Genomic DNA, 21,839 nt, shown 5'->3' on the forward strand with positions numbered 1-21,839 from the left:
TAAACAGAGATTTTTGAAGAAATCTCATGCTTTGAAGAAAAAGTCATCAAATATTGGTGTTCCTGTTGATGAAAGTTATTCTGATGCTCTGAAGGATGTAGAAAGTTGTTCTGATGCCGATGAAAGTTCTTCCGAAGATCGTGATAATCTGAATGATCCTGATTTTGTTATCAATGTGAGTACACCATCTGAAGAACAAGCACATGATGAATATGTTGTTTCTGGTTGTGTTGGAAAGAAAAGAAAAGTTGGAGTTAATTTGAAGATGGTTCTTCTAGGTTGAAGATGAAGTAGGTTGAGGTTGTGAAAGTATCTGGTCGTTCTAGATTGAAAAGGAATAAAGTTGAGGTTGTGAAAGGAGTTGGTTCTCCTAGATCTGTGAACCGTGATTGTGGAAGAAGGATTGTGAAGAAGGATAGTTGCTATTCTATTATGGAGCAAGATTTTTCTGGTGTAGTATTGAATCAGAGCACTAGTACAGAAATGGCCTACGGCCACGCCTTATTAGCTACTGTTGTTTGAACAACCATGGCTATAGGTAATTGGCATCGGCTATTTAAAAAACTGACTCAAATAATACGTTATTGGTGTCGGGTTTTTTTAAAAGACCGACTCTAAATGTCATTTTTTAAATGAGTGCGCGTTTTATGTGGTCATTGGCGTCGGTTCTTGCAAAACCGACTCCAATAACCCCATGATTAGAGTCGGTTCGTGAATAAACCGATGTAAATAAGGCAGTAATTGGGTCGGTTCTGTTTGAACCGACACCAATTAGTGGAGTCAATGGCATCGGTTCATGGAAAACCGACGCCAATGACTCTTTAGAGTCGGTTATTTAAAGAACCGACTCTAAAGACCTATTTATGAACGTGTTAAAATATCGTTCTCTCCTCCTTTCAGCTTTCCTCTCCTTTGTGCGAAAACCTAATGTTACAGAGAAGCGTTCTCATCCTTTCTCTCGTTTGCGCGAAAACCATCGTACTTTTGAGTTTGAGTTTGAAGTTCATCAGGCTGACTGGATTTCGTTCGTTTTCCATCTTCTGGGTTTGATCGATTGTGGCAGAAGCAACATGAAAGAAGTAAGTGAATGGGTTTCGTTCGTTTTCCGTCTTCTGGGTTTCGTTCGTACTCACGGTTCTTCTAGTTTTGTTTATCATATGGGTTTTTGTTCTGATTTCGGTATATTATATGGGTTTCGTATTCTGTGTATTATAATATACTCGCTAGCTAGCATTACCAAATTAATATTTTTCTCACTTTTAACAATTGCAGTACATGCCTCATAAAAGGCACATCACAAAGTCCACTGTTCGTTCTTCTTTTGTTATCTTCTGGATTTTATTTCGTTTTTCGTTTGTTATCGTCTAGGTTTCAATTCGGTTTTGGTTCTTGTTTCATGTTTATGTTTAATGGGTTTTGTTCGGGTTTCATTATGTTTCATTATATGTTTGCTGGGTTTCATTATATGTTTACTGGTTTATTGTATTTCGTTCGTGTTTGCTGGGTTTGGTGTTCTATGTTTCATTAAGTGCGGCAATCGATTGAAACTGCAAATGCAGTTGGTGTTCTGGGTTTCATTCTATGGTTGCTGGGGTTCATTTCCTTCGTTGAGGTTAATTAGCTCTTATTAAGGAATAACTCTATGGCAAATGTTTTATGGGTTCGTTAGGGTTTCGATTCGTTCATGTTTTATGGCAATTGTTCAACACTCTATGTTGGGTATATGAGTGGGGGATGTATTTCGCCATGGTGATATGCAACTTCCTTACATTTTATATTGATTTAGATTTACCTTTCCACTAGTCTACCTTGAATTTTTCTATATGATTCTTTTGTCATTGGCAGGTAAAAGTTGGATAAAATCAAAGCTCCTCACATCTTCTCTGTTTCTATTTATGTGCTTTGGTATTGGGTTCATCTTGAACACTATTACTATATTCTATGGATCATTAGCAGCTATTCCCTTTGGCACCATGGTGGTGGTTTTTGTCATTTGGGCTTTCATTTCTTTCCCTCTGGCACTACTTGGCGTAGTTGTTGGAAGAAATTAGAGTGTTGCTCCAAATAGTCCATGCTGTGTGAAGACTATTCCTTGTCCAATTCTCTCTCTGTATTGAATAGGTTTCTGTTTGAAGTGTTCATTTAAGAGGTTGTTGGTAGGAAAAATCATCCTTTATATCCTAGGATTCTTATTTAGTTATAAATGTTGTGCACTGAGGTTGTGAAGTTATGTAATTAGTTGATATTCATAGATTCTCATATAACGTATAAATGCACTATTGCCTTTCAACTATGAGATCTTCTTTTGAATATTGCATTTTGTAATTCGTATGATGATCGTAGTGACTAACGGATAACGAATTCCTCAGCTCTAGAAGAATGGCACAAAAGGAACAGGGACTTGATCACATCTTCCATTGGTAAGATTTGTCCAGGGCTATGTGAAAACTGAACCATCTACAACATCAATTTATCATTTAAGAATTTTCTATTTAAGCATTCTTTATTTAAGCATCAATTTATACAACGTCAATTTTCATACAATTTATCTAAACATCAATTTATATACATCATCAAATACTTGCTCTTTCCATATTCTATACTCCCCTTAGCATGTCTTTCATATGTTGATTTCCTTGTTAAAGATAGTCCTCAACAGGCCTTTTTCCTTGTGAACTTTTATATAGGCAGTGCAAACACTCAGTGGCCAGTTTTTTCATCTCGTTTCAGCCTAACCGAGAAGATGAATATGCAAGGATAGAAGGTTATACAATGGAATGGTCATCGTGTCTTTGGCATTCTTGTTATGTCAAGGTCCATTGGTATGTGCTTCTTCACAATGATCTTTCAGTTTTCATTTTCATATTTAATCATGGCATCATTAATTCCTGCCATGAAGTGTCTTTTGTTAGTAGAGCTACTATCATGTCTTTCTAAGTGCCTGAGCCTGAAAATGGTGAGCATAGACTAAGTAAATTTATTTGGGGAAGAACTTGAACTTGACTCAAGCTTTATGTGTCGTATATTTTGTAAGCAAGCTCACTAGAAAAAAATTAATTCTCACTATCTGTGAATTTGGATGGTTTGTAGTCTAAACTTCAGACAGATGGACCTTAAAATATTATTTCAACTCCAATTACAACTCTGTCAATGTTAAAAGTTTTAAAATTCCTGTTTTCAGCCTTTAATTATGAACTAATAGTTTGTTTGACAAAGCAGCAGTGGAGACTCCATCTGAAGGTGTAAAAGGCCATTGCGGAATAGTTTGAGTTTAGGCTTTATGCTTAGTAAAGGTTATATGTTGAAAGAATGAATTATGATGTCGATTATTTATATAGGTGACAAATGAGAAGGTGTTGGAAGCAGTAGAAGGGCATGTGATAGGAGAGGCAATTTCCCCTGCATTTTCTGATATAATCAATATGTGTTGTTAAAATTCTCTAAAAAAAATTTATATGGTGTTAAAATTATGAAAATTATGTAATTTTATAAAAATTAATGCGGCAATTATCATTAGAGCTCCATTCAATCCAATATATTTTATTTTTTTAATTAAAAACATACTGCGGCAAATGCTAATAATATCTACAGTTTCTAGCTTGAAACTCGGTTATTAGAACAACCGACTCTAATGATCAGAGCATTAGAGTCGGTTGTTACAAAAAACAGTGGCAAAAACGCAAGGTATTAGAGTCGGTTATTTGTAAAAACCGACTCTAATGCCCCCTTTGGTCACGGTCGTACAACTATGGCTAATGACACTAAGCATTTGCCACGCCTCCTTTGGCCACGGTCGTAAAACCGTGGCTAATGACGGTAAACGACCGTGACCATAGGCCGTTTCTGTACTAGTGGAGGGTGCGTCCAACAACATTTATTAAGTTTGTTAAAACTATGACAGAGACACACAAAGCTGCCATTAGGAAGATAGGGTTTGGTGGTTTTTTGTGTCTGGATATTGGGAAGCTTAATGGAATTTTTTGTGGCAAGGTTGTGGATTCTGTTGATCCTGACAGATGCTGTTTTATTCTTCCTGGTAATGACCGGATTGATTTGAGTGAAGAGGATTTCCATTGTGTTTATGGCCTGCCATGTGGAGGAAAGGAAATTAAGGAAGCAGATAGTAACAGTGGGGATAGTTGGTGTAATTTTTTAAACACTTGGAGGAAGTCTTTTGGTTTAAGTAGTGGCAGTCCTAAGGATAAAGATGTTCTTTGTAGGCTGTAAAATCTGTTGGAAGTGGATGTTTGTGATGAGTTCATTTGGAACTTCATTGTTATTGTTGTTAATTCTTGCATTCGTTCAAACAAGAATAGGGCGTTGTACAATAAGTTTTTATTCAGTTGCATGAATGTGAATGAAATTTCGAAGTTAGATTGGTGCCGGTTTAGTTTTAAGCATCTTATAGATTCTGTTCGTTCTTTCAAGAACAATTCTAAACCATATTTTTTCACAGGCCCTCTTCCATTTATACTGGTAATTGTTTTAATATGTTGGAATTTATTTTGAATAATTTATATATTTGCTTATAATTTGTTTTTCTCATTTTTTTTATTGTAGATATATTATTTTGATCGTTTGCAATGTGGGGTTGATTTGAGGCCACGTTCCTTTCCATTAACTTCTTTGTGGAATAATGTTCTAATCTCTGAAAGAATTAAGTTGGAAAAAGCCAGTGGTTTTGGCAAGGGAATTATGTTGAAGAGATTAGTGAAATCTGAAGCAGAGGTAGAATGTGAAGGGCCTAATGTTGAAGGTAAGAAGAAGAAGAAGAGAAGAAGAAGAAGCATGTAGAAGAAGGAGAAGAAGATACTCAAGAAGGAGTTTCTGGCTGTCCCAGTCACTTCATGGTATGCATCTGTGTTTTTCTTTTATATAGAAGTTTGTGTTTCGTTTTGATAAATTAGTAAATAGTGTTTTTATAAATGTAGGAATTCACTGTCAGGTTTAAATCAGTGGCTAGAAAGTTAGCTAATGTTGTAACTGAGATGTATATGTTGGTGGATGAAGCTGAAAATATGTTTGATGAGAATGACTTACCTGTACGGATGAATACATTTGTTGAAAACATTTTTACTAAGTACAGAGTTAGTAAGGAAGAGAGGATGAGCCAGCGTTCTGAGCGAATGCCAGCAAGTGAGCATTCGGGAAGATTATCTAATGAATTTGATGAGGATAATGAATTTTTTAATCTGCCTGGCTTTTGGGAAGAATATAATGCTGTTAATGAAGAATATAACAAGCAGGTACAGAGAAAGATAGCTGAAGGTTTAGAAAAAGAGAGAGGAGGAGCGGAGAAGGAGAAGAATAAGAAGAAGAAGAGAGGAGTAGTGAGGAAAGTTAGAGGGAAAGTAAGGTCATCTGAAGGTCTGAGGTTGAGAATAAAGATGAATTCTGCTCCTCAATTTGAGTTGTTAAGTCAGTCTGTAGCTGATCAATCTGTTTCATCTGAAATGTAATTTATTTGTGTTTGAATAATTCCTGTTTTTTTGTTTTTGAACATGTCATTTAATATTTGTGGCTAAATTGATGTTTTTTTTGTAGGGCTGCTGATATAGTTTCTGGGGCTGGTCCTTTAGTTTGTGTAAATCAAGATGAAGGGGATGAGTTTGTTGATCCTACTGATGAAATTGTGTAAGTTATTATTTTATTGAACAAATTGTTCCGTTTTTTGGAACCTTTCTTGTTTATGTGTGGAACATTTTTTTTTGTTATATATTTGAGTTGTTTTATATTTTCACCAGTGATATCGATGATGCGATTGAGTCAGAGACGTCTGATTCTGATTCTGATGATGATATAGACTTGGAGTGTTTGCCTGGAGATGTTCCATATGAATTTGCCGATATGTGTAGATGGGCTAACAATTATTTATGTAATGGGAGGACAGTTTTTACCACGTTTGAAGATTACATTTTTGGTCATCCGGTGAAAGCAGTTATATTGAGGAAGGATATTCGTGAATTGGCTGATCTAGCTGCAATAGGATGTGGCCTAATTTTGTATTACATGAGGTATTTTTTTTATCTATAATTGCATGTTTGTATTAGTGGTTATATTGTTTTATTTTTTTGAATGACATGTTTACTGTATATGTTTCGTGTGTGTTTTCTACAGGCACCTTTATGATGTGATTGTGAATAATGATAGATTGGATACCACCTTCTCCCTTGTTGATCCAAACATAACTAATCATATTGAAAGAGTTCATAAGATTGGGGAGAAGGTCAAGTATTTGACTGAGAGATATGAACAGTCCGGCAACAAATGTTTGTATCTGATACCGCGAAACAAAGAGTATGCATTATTTGTCTATACTGATGATATGTTGTTGATGAGTATGTTTAATAATCAAATGCTCTTTTATAATGTATTTTATTTATTGAATGCAATAGTTTGACATATATATGAATTTGTTTTGCAGATCTATTATTTCTTTTTATCATGAGAAGGTTTTGGTAAAATGGATTTGCCCTGTGGTACGTGTTTAATTTGTTTTGCAGATCTATTATTTAAGCTGTGGGTATTATGTAATGAAGTATATGGATGATATAGTGTCTGAGAATGTGTTGAAAATTGACAATATTGTAAGTGTTTATTCTTTGAACAATTGGTGTTTTTTCTTTGAACAATTGGTGTTTATTTTTGGAACAATGAGTTTTAATATATGACATTTTGAAGTTATAGTTTTGATGCATTATTTTAATTGTGATATGTTTTTTAGTGGGATAAGTATGCTAGGAGGTCATCTTACGGTGTAGATGTGATGAATGAATTACGTCGAGATTTGGGAGATATTATTTTGAGATATGGTCTTGATAATGAAAATGGTGGAGGAGGTCGTGTAAGGAGGATTGTTAAGGAATCTAAGTACCTCCGTTCTCCTTTTATTTCTCGGCATCCAAAGTTGCTGGATAACATGGATAGTCGTAAAAGGAGGATTGTTGAATTTGCACTGAGTCCTGTTTTAAGCAGATAAGTTGAAGTTATGTTTGTTATATGAATTTATATGTTATTTTGGCATATACTGATAGTTTTTTTTCCTTGTTTTGAAGTGATGTATTTTTCAGTGATAGACAAACCTTTATTGATAAACGGGAGATTTTATCAATGTCTGGTCATGATCATATTGTCAATAATATTGCGGATGCTTGGAGTTCAATTTTGAACATTGAAGAATTGAAGAAATATAATGGAAAACCGAAAATATTTTTTTTCAGTACATATCCTTTTGTATGTTTCCTAACTTTGTAATTTTGTTTTTTGTTTTCATTCTGTTAATAATTGTTTTGCTAAATGTTGTTTTGATTATTTTGTAGACTCTTCTGTTTTCTGGAGCTAGTAGATCAAGAGAATATAATTTTAAGGAAAGGCTTCAGAATGAACTTTCTTTTTTCAAATTTAAAAACTTGGCTGATGTTGAATTGGTAAGTTTTATGGTGGAACAGCAACTGTTGAATACTGTTAAATGTATTGAGATACTAATGTTTTTTGGTGTTTATTAGGTGTTTTTCCCTGTTATTTCTCATGGACATTTTTATCTGATTGTTGTCAACAATCTTTCAAAGTCTGTTGAAATATTGGATAATATGACACTCCCTCGAAAAATCAGTCGTGCTGATAAGTATGATGATTGTCCAGAACAATTGGTATGTTGTAACTTGATTTATTTTATTCTTTGTTTTTTTTTATATGTGATAACATATTTTCTGATTTGTTTGTTGTAGTTAAAATCCTATGCTCATTTTGTTTTAAAAAATGATGCTTCTTCATTAAAACAAATGTGTGCATACAAAGTGCAAATCCTGAGGATGAAGTGGAGAAGCAATAATAACCACAATGATTGTGGTATTTTTCTTTTGAAGCATATGGAAACATACATTGGTCAGGGTGTGAAGAAGTGGAATATTGGATTGACAAAGAATTCTAAGGTATATCTTGTAAATTCTTTATGTAACAGTTTGTATTACTATTATTCTACTTTATTATATCATTTTTTTTGCAGGGAAAAGACTTTAGAAAGCTTAGAATTTTTTATTGCTGGAGCATTCTTTTGAATCCAATAAATCAACTTATTGAAGAAATTGATTAGAAGTCAAAAGAATGGGTTGTTGGAGCTGGATTAAATTTAGAATAACCTATTTTTTATGTTAAATTTGTAAATATATTTTAGAATTTGTAAATATACTTTAGAATTTGTATATAAAATTTTATATTTAAAAAGGTTTTTCAAATTATGTTTGTTTATTCTTAACAGATGTCAATTTACTCAATATTTAGCATATATAATTCATTTGGAACAGACGTTACATTTATTTTGAACAAATGGTATATTAATTCGGAACAAACTATATAATTACATTGAACAAGTCGTAAAATTTTGTAGAATTTATCCATAGCCTTTTTTCAATACTCACAACCACTTAATGGTACATTAAGTTGGAACAAATATTATAGTTATATTAAACAATTTGTACAATTTATGTATACTTTTGGATCAATATAAGAGCATATCCAATGGTTCATACTCACAACCACTTTATATATATCATCCATTTAATAAAACATCATTTGATTAAATAAATTATGTTGGAACATAGTACTAATTATATTTGAATAGTAAATGATTTTAGATCACATTATAGTAAATAAAAAGAATGTAAATATTTTTGATTGATCAACGTAATATTTATTCCGGAACAACATATGTAATCGGATTGAACAATACAGTTCATGGAATGGAACAAATGGTTCATTATTTTGGAACAAATGATATAGTTACATGGAACAAGTGGTACAATTTGATAGAATTCAGTATACAACATTTTTCAATACTCACAACCACTTAATTGTACATTAAGTTGGAACAAATGATATAGTTATATTAAAGAATTTGTACAATTTATGTATACGTTTGGATCAATATAAGAGCATATCCAATGGTTCACACTCACAACCACCTTATATACATTAGTCATTTAATAAACATCATTTTATTAAACAAATTGAGTTGGAACATAGTTCTAATTCTGTTGTAATGAGAAATGAGTTTAGATCACATTAGAGGAAATAAAAAGAATGTAACTATTCTGATGGAACAATGTAATATTTATTCCGGAACAACATATGTATTCGGATTGAACAATACAGTTCATGGAATGGAACATAGTACGTATACCGTTGGAAGAATATAAGAGTATATCCAATTGATCATTAAGTTTGCTTTTGAGGATTCACCCTGTAAAATAGAAAATGAAATGATATAGTTACATTTTTTTCAGTAATAAGGGATCAATAACTAATCATTGTTTGTTTGAATATAATTAATACATGGTATATGTTTCATTAAAGTTTTAATTGTTAATAAAATGAATACAGATTTATTTTAATTTGATTTTAATTCATACCCTTTGCAATAATAAATAAATGAGGAAATACTTATTGATTCTGATACGAATAGTTCAAGAGACTGATTTACATATTTATATAGGAAATAATACCAATAGTTTAAGAGACTGATTCACAGTTTTAATTTAGTTTGCATTTAATAAATATATTCATGTACGTAATATTCTTAATACTGTTGAGATTCCCAATATACATTTATTTTGAATGAAAAGCCGTGTTTCATTGGAGGAAAAGTAGAATTTGAAGAGTCTAAATTATTAAAAGCTTCTGAGTTTCCCAATAGATAATCATTTGAATGAAAGAAAGCGTGTTTGATAGTATGAAGTTGAAGAGACTAAATAAAATTCTATAAATAGTATTGCTCTCTTTATTTAGTCTCTTCAACTTCATACTATCAAACACGCTAAGAGAACGAGGTCTTCTTCTCCTGTTGAACCTTTAGTACGTAATGAACGGAGTGAAATTCCTGATGAGCTCTTTAAAGTTATTGAAGATATGGAGGAAACTTTTATGGAAGGGGATATTGACGACATCATAAAGAAGCTGAAGGGCATGAAGGCTTTCATGTCTTTATTTTGTGACTCAATGATGTCTTTCATTGAGAAAGGAATGGAGGAGAAAGTGGAGTTGAAGGAGGAGCTGGAGGAAGTGAAGAAGAATCTGAAGGACCAGATTAAGAAATATAACAATTATGTTATGGGTCCTGATAATGATTTTATTTAATATTTTTTTTAATTGTGAACAGTTGTTTATATTTTTATGTTTTTATGTTTTTTATGTTTATGTTTGTATGTTTTTTTTTTATTTAATGATATATTTTTTTGTTATGTTTTTTATACTGCTATATATTATTGATGTTCATATATTGTTAGTGTAAAGATATGTTGTTTGAAATTAACACACAGGTTCAGTACGTAAAGCAGGTAGTTATATTACTGATGAACTTTTTAAGGTCATTGTTGATATGGAGGAAACGTCTATGGAGGGGAATGTTGATTGCATCATGGTGAAGCTGAAGGGCATAAACGCTTTTATGTCTTTATTTTGTGTGTCCGTGATGTGTTTTATTCTGAAACGAGAGTAGAAGAAAGTGGATTTGAAGGAGAAGCTGAAGGAAGTGAAGAAGAATCTGAAACACAAGACTGAGCAATGTAACAATGATGTTTTAGGTCGCAATAATGATCTTATTTGATCTTTGTAAGAAATGTATTATCAAGACATATAATAACAAGTTGTTCCAAAAAAAATCACAGGTTTCAAAGTGAAGTCAAATAACAAAATATACTGTTAGAGTAAAGAAAGTTTAGATATAGGGATTTTACCTTATCTCTTTGCTTTTTCTGGGCAGTTTCTAATGTCATGGTTGCACAATTGGTGACATCCTTTGTTTTTTCTGTGATTGTTCAATTGCTTTCTCTTTTTCTCCCTTCAATCTTTTCTCACTGTTTGTAAGCTGAATCCCAGTTCCTTTGTTTTTAGAAATTTTAGGTTCTTTGATTAGAACTTCAGAGGGCCGACTTGTTCCAACCAACATCTCTATGTCTTGAATTTTAGTAGAATTATTGATGTTCTTTCTTTTCTTTGCTTCCAGCTCTGTCCTCAATGTTTGAATGTTTCTTGTGAGATTATTTAGGTCATCTTCATCCCCTTCAGCCAAACACACAGTCATGTGAATCTCACTCCATAAATTATTCAACATTATTTTCTTTCCCATTGTTCTAGCACATTCCTCTATAACATTATTTTGCAATGTTATCTCTGGTAATATTTTCCATCTGTTTAGCACATACTGGTCAAGAATTTTTTCCAGCATCCTATCCTTCCATACGAGTACCATATGTCTACAGGGAATTCCTGCTCTATTGAACATCTTGCACAAACATGTTGTGTCACTATTGTCTGTATTATAAACAACCTGATATGTTGTTTTTTTACCTTTTTCTCTTACAGTGATTCTGCATTTGTCAGTGTGTTTCTGTATATCATCAACGCCACATTTAAATGAAGCATCTATCACTTGTTTTTGAAATTCATAGAAGATTGTTCTTGTAAATACTTCTGATCCATGCTTTTCGACAGGAATTGGTGTTTGAGTCATAGGTATAGAGTGTTTAGAATCATTGTCATTTTTTCCTTGTGCATGTCTTTGTGCTTCCATTGCACCCTCAAATCGGGGGAGGAATTCAATGAGAGTTAAATGACTTTTTGTGAAAGAAGTGAAGAAGTGATTGTCACTTTCTGACCTTGAGGTTGTTCTCATTAAGCCCGCTAGGAATGAGTCTCTGAAATAAGCAGGAATCCATGTTGATCTTATATCATACATGTGTTTCAGTCATCCATGTTCTTGTAAATTGAATTCCAAAATAATTTCCATCCATTTTTGTTCAAACTTTTCTGGTTCCAATTCTACACTCCACACACAAGAATTTATCTTTGCAATAAAATATGTTTCTTGCATTATTTGTCTTCCTGTATTTGTAAGAAAAGAGTTTAGAATACAATTAATGTATGCGTATTGAACAACACATATATCATTTTGGAACATTTTATGTATTCATATGGAACAACACATGTATTATGTTGGAACATTGTATTTATTGAATGGGACAATAGAAAATAAATAGTATAGAATTATTTTTCGTACCTATTTTGTCTGACATCTTCTTCATAATGTGCCACATGCAAAATCTGTGTTCTGTTTTTTTAAAAACATTTTTTATTGCAACTATCATTGCTGGATCTTGATCTGTTATCAAGCAAGTCGGCTTATTGTTGTCCATTGCTTTCAGAAATGTTTTAAAAACCCACTCAAATGATGCAATATCTTCGTTAGCCACGAAACAAGATGCAAATGTACTACATTTTTTGTGGTTGTCAACCCCAGTAAATGGTCCAAATATCATATTATACCTGTTCATTGTAACATAAAAATAAGTTTTCTGTTTGAAGAACATGATACAATTTTTGTGTTTCAAAATCAGTATATTAATGGCAGAAAGCAATAATTTTATGCCAAAGATTATTATGTAGTACCTGTTTGTGCTATATGTTGTGTCAAATGAGACCATATCACCATAAAGAGCGTAGTTTTTGATACACACAGGATCTACCCATAAAGCTCTACAGAGTCTGCCTTCTTGATCTACTTCAAATTCGAAAAATAATGCACTCCATAACTCCTTTTTTTTCTGAAAATTATCTACAAACATTTGTGCATCTGAATCCTTAATATATGCTTTCAAGTCTCTCTGGAAGTTTTTAAAATCTATCTTCGATGCTCCAATATTTTCATATCCTCCATAAAGTTCCTTTGCTTGTCTATAAGTTCTTAGAGGACCAACATTCATCTGTTCAACCAAATCAGAATTTATTTATTTTTAGATGAAATGAGTAAAATTCTACAAGTAAATAGAATACTTTATTTATAATGCATAACTATTATGAAGAAGATTTTTTACCTTTGCATTATTAACTACCTACTATTAAATCCAGCAGCACATGCATATGATTTGTAGAATTCTTGAGCTTTATTATAATTCTCAAATATCATTCCAAGAGCAGGTTTTAACTCATTTGAACAATTAGGAATCCATATTTTTGTTCCGTTAGGGCCGAGTCTTGTGATTACTTCTGGTGTGTAAGGTACAATTGCAGTAGAAGAGTAACTAGGCGAAAGCAAATCTACAAAACAGGTAAGAGAGTTGAGATTAGGACAAATATGTACTTTGAACAAATGGTACATTAGTTCGGAACAATTAGTATATCTAGTTTGAACAAATAATATATTAATATGGAACAAATGATATATTCACATGGAACAAGAATTACAATTTGTTAGAATTTACAGTACAGTTTTTGTTTGCTCATTAGTGTAAGAAATGTTGGGGTTTAGTGTCCTATAGACAATTGTTGCAGGATACAAACTTAATGTAAATGAATTGTTCTTTATATCATTTGTTTTAATGAGATATATGTTTATAACTATATATAAAGGCAATCCCTTTTAAGCACTAAATAAAGTCTAATAAAAGGAAATCCGTAAGTTTGTTTAAAGTGATTATAAAGTGTTCATACAAGCATGAAGTGAGACAAAACTTTATAATAAACTAATAAACTTAAAACCACCCCAAGTCAAGTGATATGTTTAGGATTGATATATCACTGTTGAGACTTGTATGTAACAATGTCTTCTGTCCGACAGAAAGCTGATCTCACAAGCTTCATATATTTAGATATCTGGACAGTTACATAGATCTGATGAAACGTCGTTCATTAGGATTGGGGATCCGATTTGAGATAACAGGATGGGTAGATTCATCCTTGTCACCTGTTCATCTCATTGGTATTAATAGGTATAACTAATCCTCAGACTCAAAGGAATGTTAATTGGTCATCCTGAATTACTGAATGTGAGACTTTGATCCTGCGGTCCCACGATCCTTAACAGAGATGACTCTGGGGTGTGAACTGCAAAGGTTGGGTGTCACAGGAGGTAATGTCAGGGTAGTTATACATTGGATTGAGCATTTATCACTCCCGATTAATGGGAGATACATCCAAGGATCGCTTGTGGAAGACTCGACTCTAAATCCTTGCAAGGTGATAGCTTAAGAGTAAGAAATACATATTTCACTTAACCTATCTATTTGAGTTGACTCGGCCTATACAAGTAAAACGAACGTCTCGCTATATGTGACTTGACATCACCCATAGTCATAAGATTCAGTTCAAGGATGTAGTTGATAAAGGATCGAATTATACTGTAACTAATACAGAAGGGTTAACGACAGAATCAACCTGTCTTCTTAACGGACTCTGGGGGAATGATTACAGACTTGCCAATAACATACTCAGTACATCATTCCGTTATGCAAGGATTAAATATAATTCTTGAAGAAATTAATTGAATAGTTGCATACGGCCAGAAGTAGTAAGAACCTAATGGATCACACATAAGACTTGGAACCAAAAGAGAGATGGATGTCATTAATAGATGGAAGCCCAAATGAGCCCAGTAAGGCCCATTTAATTAAGGGGGGGCCGAAATTTATATATAATAAATTAGGGAATTATTTTAATTCCATTAATCCTAATTTGATTAGGTTTGTGAATTAAATGAATTAAGAGATAATTAAGTTAGGAGTTTTAATTAGATTAATATACTCCTATTATTATCCAAATAGGTTATTTATTATTATCCTAAATATATTAGATATATTATAAGATAATAATTAGGAATCCTATTCCGAATTGAATTCCTATTAAGTAACCTATTCCTATCTAACTAGGGTTTAGATACAAGTTATTATATATACCCTCCTACTACATGAATTTCGACTAAGGCTTAACCCTCCCCTCTATGTGATTTTCGAAACCTACATCTAGAGAGAGAAAGTGAATTTGCATCCCCTAGTTCGTGGACAAGAATTCATACGGCTTCCGTCAATTGATTAATTTCATTCATCTCCTTTTCTCTTTGATCTTGTGTTGGTTGATTAGAGGCAATCTATTTTGGTTGCATCTCATAAGGGTTGATTCTAACTTAACCTCACCGTGTTATACTTCGTGCTTGGGAACTCGGAGAAGAATTGTGGGCTCTTCTTTAACAACGGTAGATTGTTCTTCAAAAGGTATTCCTTCTTATCCCTCTTTATATGAAATAACGATTAACGGATCCTATGGTTAAAAGGAAGTAGGCTAAAATTTTTATATTTCCGCTGCTATACCTTAGCCTTAATTTCCTTCAGTGGTATCAGAGCCATCGTTAAATCCGTTATTTCATATATGAAAATTTAGAAGTTTTTCAATAGGATTGAATTAATATTTATGGTTAGGATTAATTAACAAATAGTTTGATTAATTAATTCTAAAGATAAATAAATTTTAGTTAATTGTTAATTAAAATAGATTATGCATATGTTCCTAATTATTTCGGTTGATAATCATTATAACAAAATCTATTAGTTTTATAGTTAGGTTAATAAAATTAGTTTTATTAATTCTAAAAGATAAAACGGAAATCTATTGTAGTTTTTCCTATTTCTGAAAATCGTTTTTAAAACCGTTTTAAAATCTGATATATATACATATATATGTTTTAATAATAAAAAAAATATAAATACGACAGCGGCTCGGGTCGCGCCTCACGGCGCGACCAGCCGCTGTCGCGCGGCTGCTGCCTCGCGGCAGCAGCCGCGTGCGCAGCCGCAGGACTGCTGCCAAACGGCAGCAGCCCAGTTTCGGGCCCCCGGCTCGAATCCCACTTGATTTTAATTGTTAAAATCGGCTTGAAAATATTTTGTATATATATATATATATGTTTCAGAAATTAATAGTTTTCTGTTTTGATTATCGAATGAAAATTCGTTTAAGTGTTTGTTTTTACCAAGTTGTAAATCAAAGTGTTAAATGAATTGAAATCAAAATAATTGGGACATGCATAGTCGACGTTTTATATGGTTATATTAATCTAAGAATTAATATAAAGATATCAACAGGATTTCGGATAGACAGACTGTTTGTCTTAAGAGTCAGAATCTCATTAAAGCCATCTTGAGGCTTCGTCCTGCCTTCGATTCTCTTACCTTCTCCCATATTTATAGGGAGCAAAACCGCGTGGCGGATCGCTTGGCAGCTGCTGGGCATGGGGGGATGTTAGGTGTTTCTACCCTTTCCGTTCCTCCTTCTTTTCTGTTACCTTCTCTTCTTGAGGATAGGATTGGGGTCAGTCTTCCTAGACTGATCCCGGGTTAGGTTTTTGTTTGTTTGTTTTTTTTTCTTCCCTTCTTACAAAAAAAAAAGAAGTAAAATTGGATGAAAGTTAATTTGACGAGTTAATGTGATTAACCTAAATATTACATAAGACGGTTATGTAATCAACCAATTAAATTTATTTAATTGAGTCTATGCATGTTTGGAGTTATGGACATATTTGGACCCTCTTTTAGTCTTTTGGTATTTTTGAAATAGGGCCTGCGAGTCCTGCCTATCTACTATTTATTGTAATTTCTCCTCTCATCTAATTCCCTTCAATTCAGTTGAAGTTTTCTTTAGTAGTATAGAAATTAATATGTAATTTCAAGGCGCCATGGAGAAGACGGTGGACCTAAAGAGAAATATGTAATAGTTAGTATTTCCTTAGGTTTGCCCTTTTATTCCGTCTCTGGCTCGACGGAATAATTTAGATGATATATCCATAACGCCAATGTATGTGAATGTATGTGTCTGATGTATGCTAAAGCAAATCAAGACTAAGTTAGATTATGAGACCTAAAATAAAATCCCTCATTAAAAAGTTAAGTAAATAAGCAAGTTATTAAAATCGGTTGCCCCTCCCTAATATTATAATTCAGCCGGCAGTACTGGGGGCCTTTGGGTTGTTGAGTAAACTCAAGCTCGGGGTCTTATGGTAACATCTGAATTATCGAAAATCGTTCTTTCATGAATATGGGGTAATACTTAAATTAGATTATGATAATTGGATGAGTAAACTCATGTTGTCATAAACTAATGGGCAAGATGGTTGGGATTAATATGAATAGCATATTAGTTACTAATGTGGTTAGTAACCCAATAACCTAGGAATCACATTAGAGATGTGATTGATCATATGAATCTACCTTGAATGAGACTAGCTTGTTGAGTAAACTCAAGGCGAAATCTCAGGAGTTAGGATCCTAGCTCACTAAAGGATTTGTGAAATTCTTCGAATTAATATGGAGGGCTATTAATTTGGCAAAATAGTGGGAGCAATCTGAAATAAATTAAAAGGCCTATAATTTTAGATTGTTATACTTTAAAGCAAATGAATGACGTACGTTTACTCTTTCTCACTCTCAGGTTTTGTTTAAACACACACTCTTAAAATCATGACTAACACCGATCTGCGTTACATCATTACCGATAACAAATTGAATGGTTCAAACTTCACCGACTGGTTTCGTAACCTAAAAATTGTTTTGAAGTTCGAAAGGAAAGGGTATGTACTTGATACACCGATACCCCCTTACCCAACTGATGATGCTCCCTACCAAGAATTTTATGCTTACTTGAAGCATAAATCTGATGATGATCAAACGAGGGACATCATACTTGCACCTCTGACATCGGAAGTCAAAAGGCAACTACATTCAGATATGGATGCCTATTCCATGGTCAAGCACCTCAAAGAGTTATTTGTGAATGAAACTCGGTGCGAACGCTTCGAAATAACCAAGGAGTTATATAAAAGCAAGATGCAGGTGGGAACATCTGTAATGGCACATTGTGCAAAGATGATCAGCCTTATCACCAAGTTTTCTAGTATTGGAGATGCGATGGACCGTGAACTAAGTGAAAACTTACTTCTTCAGTCCCTCCCCGAGAGTTACTCACAGTTCATAATGAACTACCAAATGAGTGGCTTGCAAACCTCTCTTGTAGAGCTTGCGCATATGCTCGAGTCAGTCGAGCCCATTATAAAAGAAAACGAGGAGATACTGGCCCTTGCTATTGAAGGATCGAGAAAAAGGAAAGGGGTCGCTCCCAATCCAAACCATCTTGATAAATGCAAGGGGGCTGTGCTCACCGAAACGAAGGGAAAGGAACCAAAGAAGCCCAAAGGAAAGTGCTACTACTGTGGTGACTTAGGGCATTGGAAGAGGGATTGCATGGAGTACCTAACCTTCCACGAGAAGGAAAATAACGGTGCTTCAGCATCTGGTATGTTTTATATTGAAATAAATACAGTTTCGCTGTCTGAATCTTGGGTACTTGATACCGGATGTGGATCTCATATTTGTACAAATATGCAGGAGCTAAATCGGACTAAGGAACTAAAGAAAGGAAGCATAAACTTGCGAGTTGGAAATGGAGCAAGAGTTGCCGCCCTCGCAATTGGAGATTATGTTTTACCTTTGCCCTCTGGGCTTGTAATAGAATTAAGGAATTATTTATACGTTCCTGAGATGTCTCATAACATTATTTCTATTAGCCGTCTTGTTGACGACGGTTTTCATATTTCAATAAAGAACAATAGTTGCAATTTTTATAAAGATTCGATCTTTTATTTTTCAGGAATATCACAAAATGGGATTTATGTGTCAGATGATAAAACTCATGTTTTTGCAATTGATACCAAAAGACATAAGCTAGATAATTCAACTTACTTGTGGCATTGTCGTTTAGGCCATATAAACAAGAGACGCATGCTAAAGCTACATTCAGATGGGCTTATAGATCCAATCGATTCTGAATCATTGGAAACATGCGAATCATGTTTAAAAGGTAAAATGACAAAGACACCCTTTAGCAATAAAGGAGAGCGTGTATCAGACACTCTAGGACTTATTCATTCAGATGTATGCGGTCCTATGTCAGTCCAAGCAAGAGGAGGATTCAGATACTTCATAAGCTTAATAGATGACCATACCCGATATGGTTACGTTTATTTGATGAAGCACAAATCAGAAGCTTTTGAGAAATTCAAATGCTTCAAGAATGAAGTGGAAAATCAATTAGAAAAGAAAATAAAGACGCTTCGATCCGATCGAGGTGGCGAATATCTTTCTGATGATTTTCTGAATTATCTAACTGAATGTGGCATATGCTCACAATGGACACCTCCCTATACACCACAACACAATGGTGTATCCGAGAGGAGAAACTGTACCCTACTAGATATGGTACGATCCATGATGAGCATGGCCTTACTTCCAAAGACGTTCTGGGGCTATGCCTTAAAAACTGCCCTCTTCACCCTGAATCGAGTACCAACTAAATCCGTTAGTTCCACACCATATGAATTGTTCGTTGGTAGGAAACCCGTGTTCTCATTCATGAGAATATGGGGTTGTTCAGCGTTTGTCAAACGCATTGCGTCCGACAAACTAGATTCTAAATCTGATAAATGTTTCTTCATTGGATACCCTAAGGAAACTATGGGATATTACTTCTATCATCCAGATGATCAGAAAGTAATCGTATCCAAGCACGCAACCTTCTTAGAGAAAGAGTTTCTCGAAGAAACACAAAAGGGAAGCATGATTGAACTTGACGAAGTTCAAGAAGAAGAAACACCGACTGAAACAACATAGGCGGTTGAGGTACCCGAAGGAGTCCCATTAGATGAGACTCCAGTGCCACCTATTCGTAGATCACAAAGAGTTCGTGAACTCCCAGTTAGATATGGTTTTCTAGTGGGAGATGATAATGAGGTTCCCGTGTTAGACGACGAACCCGAAAACTACGAAGAGACTCTTACTAGTCCAGATTCTAAAGCATGGCTTGAGGCCATGGATTCTGAAATGGATTCCATGTATACTAACCAAGTGTGGACTTTGGTTGATCCACCCGAAGGGATAATTCCCATTGGGTGCAGGTGGATCTTCAAAAAGAAGACTGACATGGATGGAAAGGTTAGCACCTACAAGGCTAGGCTGGTAGCGAAAGGATATCGTCAGAAACAAGGTGTTGATTATGACGAAACCTTCTCTCCTGTTGCTATGTCCAAATCAATCAGAATCATGCTTGCTATTGCCGCTCACTACGATTATGAGATTTGGCAGATGGATGTGAAAACAGCTTTCCTAAATGGAAACCTGCTTGAGGATGTATACATGATGCAGCCTGAAGGTTTCATATCAAAGGATGCAAATAAAGTTTGCAAACTTCAGAGATCCATTTATGGACTCAAGCAAGCATCTAGAAGCTGGAATAAGCGTTTTGACGAAACCATAAAACAATTTGGTTTCAAACAAAATTGCGAAGAAGCTTGCATTTACAAGAAAGCAAGTGGGAGCTCTATAGCATTTCTCATACTATATGTGGATGATATACTGTTAATGGGAAATGACATTGCTCTATTACAGTCGGTAAAAGTATGGTTATCCGGTAACTTCTCAATGAAAGACCTTGGTGAAGCAGCTTATATACTTGGTATAAAGATCTATAGAGATAGATCGAGAAGACTGCTTGGTCTTTCACAGGCTACATACATTGAAAAGGTGCTAAATCGGTTTAGCATGCTTGAATCGAAACGAGGTAACTTACCCATGCTACATGGAGTAAAGTTAAACAATCATCAATGTCCTAAAACTGACGATGACAAATGACGCATGGCTGTAGTCCCGTACGCCAGCGCGATCGGTTCGATTATGTATGCTATGCTATGCACTAGACCTGACGTAGCGTTCGCGTTATCTGTAACGAGTCGTTACCAAGGGAATCCGGGAGACGAGCATTGGATTGCCGTCAAGAACATTCTTAAGTACTTGAGAAGGACTAAAGATATGTTCCTAGTGTACGGAGAAGGAGATCTGAAAATTGAAGGATTTTCAGACGCTAGTCATCTCACAGATGAGAATGATTTTAAATCCCAATCAGGATACCTGTTTATCTTGAATGGGGGCGCGGTCAGTTGGAAAAGTTCCAAGCAGGGAAGCGTAGCTTTCTCTACGACCGAGTCAGAGTACATCGCTGCTGCGGAAGCAGCAAAGGAAGCAGTTTGGATTAGAAAGTTCATTACAGAACTAGGTGTGGTGCCTTACATTGTCAATCCCATTACTCTGTACTGTGATAACAATGGAGCCATTGCGCAAGCAAAGGAACCACGGTCTCATAATGCATCCAAGCACTACCTAAAGCGATACCACATCATAAGAGAGATTGTGGCTAGAGGAGATGTGAGAATAGAAAGAGTACCTACAGAGGACAACGTTGCAGATCCGTTGACAAAGCCTTTAACCCAGAAAGTACATGATCGTCATTTAACTTCTACTGGGATAAGTTTTAGAAACAATTGGCTTTAGTCCAAGTGGGAGTATGTTGGGGTTTAGTGTCCTATAGACAATTGTTGCAGGATACAAACTTAATGTAAATGAATTGTTCTTTATATCATTTGTTTTAATGAGATATATGTTTATAACTATATATAAAGGCAATCCCTTTTAAGCACTAAATAAATTCTAATAAAAGGAAATCCGTAAGTTTGTTTAAAGTGATTATAAAGTGTTCATACAAGCATGAAGTGAGACAAAACTTTATAATAAACTAATAAACTTAAAACCACCCCAAGTCAAGTGATATGTTTAGGATTGATATATCACTATTAAGACTTGTATGTAACAATGTCTTCTGTCCGACAGAAAGCTGATCTCACAAGCTTCATATATTTAGATATCTGGACAGTTACATAGATCCGATGAAACGTCGTTCATTAGGATTGGGGATCCGATTTGAGATAACAGGATGGGTAGATTCATCCTTGTCACCTGTTCATCTCATTGGTATTAATAGGTATAACTAATCCTCAGACTCAAAGGAATGTTAATTGGTCATCATGAATTACTGAATGTGAGACTTTGATCCTGCGGTCCCACGATCCTTAACAGAGATGACTCTGGGGTGTGAACTGTAAAGGTTGGGTGTCACAGGAGGTAATGTCAGGGTAGTTA

At 34.4% G+C, this 21,839-nt stretch overlaps 1 protein-coding gene across 4 annotated transcripts; it reads left to right on the forward strand.

The window, feature by feature from the left end:
* Positions 1–879: 879 nt before the first annotated feature.
* On the forward strand, positions 880–8,223 carry LOC136209868 (uncharacterized). Of its 4 annotated transcripts, XM_066001479.1 has the most exons (15): positions 880–1,079; positions 2,370–2,420; positions 2,688–2,822; positions 4,457–4,476; positions 4,561–4,850; positions 4,932–5,455; positions 5,545–5,634; positions 5,745–6,014; positions 6,118–6,297; positions 6,425–6,479; positions 6,725–7,233; positions 7,320–7,427; positions 7,506–7,649; positions 7,728–7,931; positions 8,006–8,223. In XM_066001479.1, exons 5-11 carry the CDS (start codon positions 4,848–4,850, stop codon positions 6,977–6,979), a joined length of 1,377 nt encoding a protein of 458 aa, XP_065857551.1. In that variant the 5' UTR covers positions 880–1,079; positions 2,370–2,420; positions 2,688–2,822; positions 4,457–4,476; positions 4,561–4,847; the 3' UTR covers positions 6,980–7,233; positions 7,320–7,427; positions 7,506–7,649; positions 7,728–7,931; positions 8,006–8,223. The 4 variants fall into 4 exon arrangements, with proteins under 4 accessions (XP_065857551.1, XP_065857550.1, XP_065857552.1 ...); XM_066001478.1 differs by lacking the exon at positions 4,457–4,476; XM_066001480.1 differs by lacking the exon at positions 4,457–4,476 and having other exon boundaries at positions 2,731–2,822.
* The last annotated feature ends 13,616 nt before the right edge of the window (positions 8,224–21,839 follow it).

The sequence above is a fragment of the Euphorbia lathyris genome, chromosome 10 (assembly GCF_963576675.1).
Source record: "Euphorbia lathyris chromosome 10, ddEupLath1.1, whole genome shotgun sequence".
Lineage (NCBI taxonomy): Eukaryota > Viridiplantae > Streptophyta > Magnoliopsida > Malpighiales > Euphorbiaceae > Euphorbia > Euphorbia lathyris.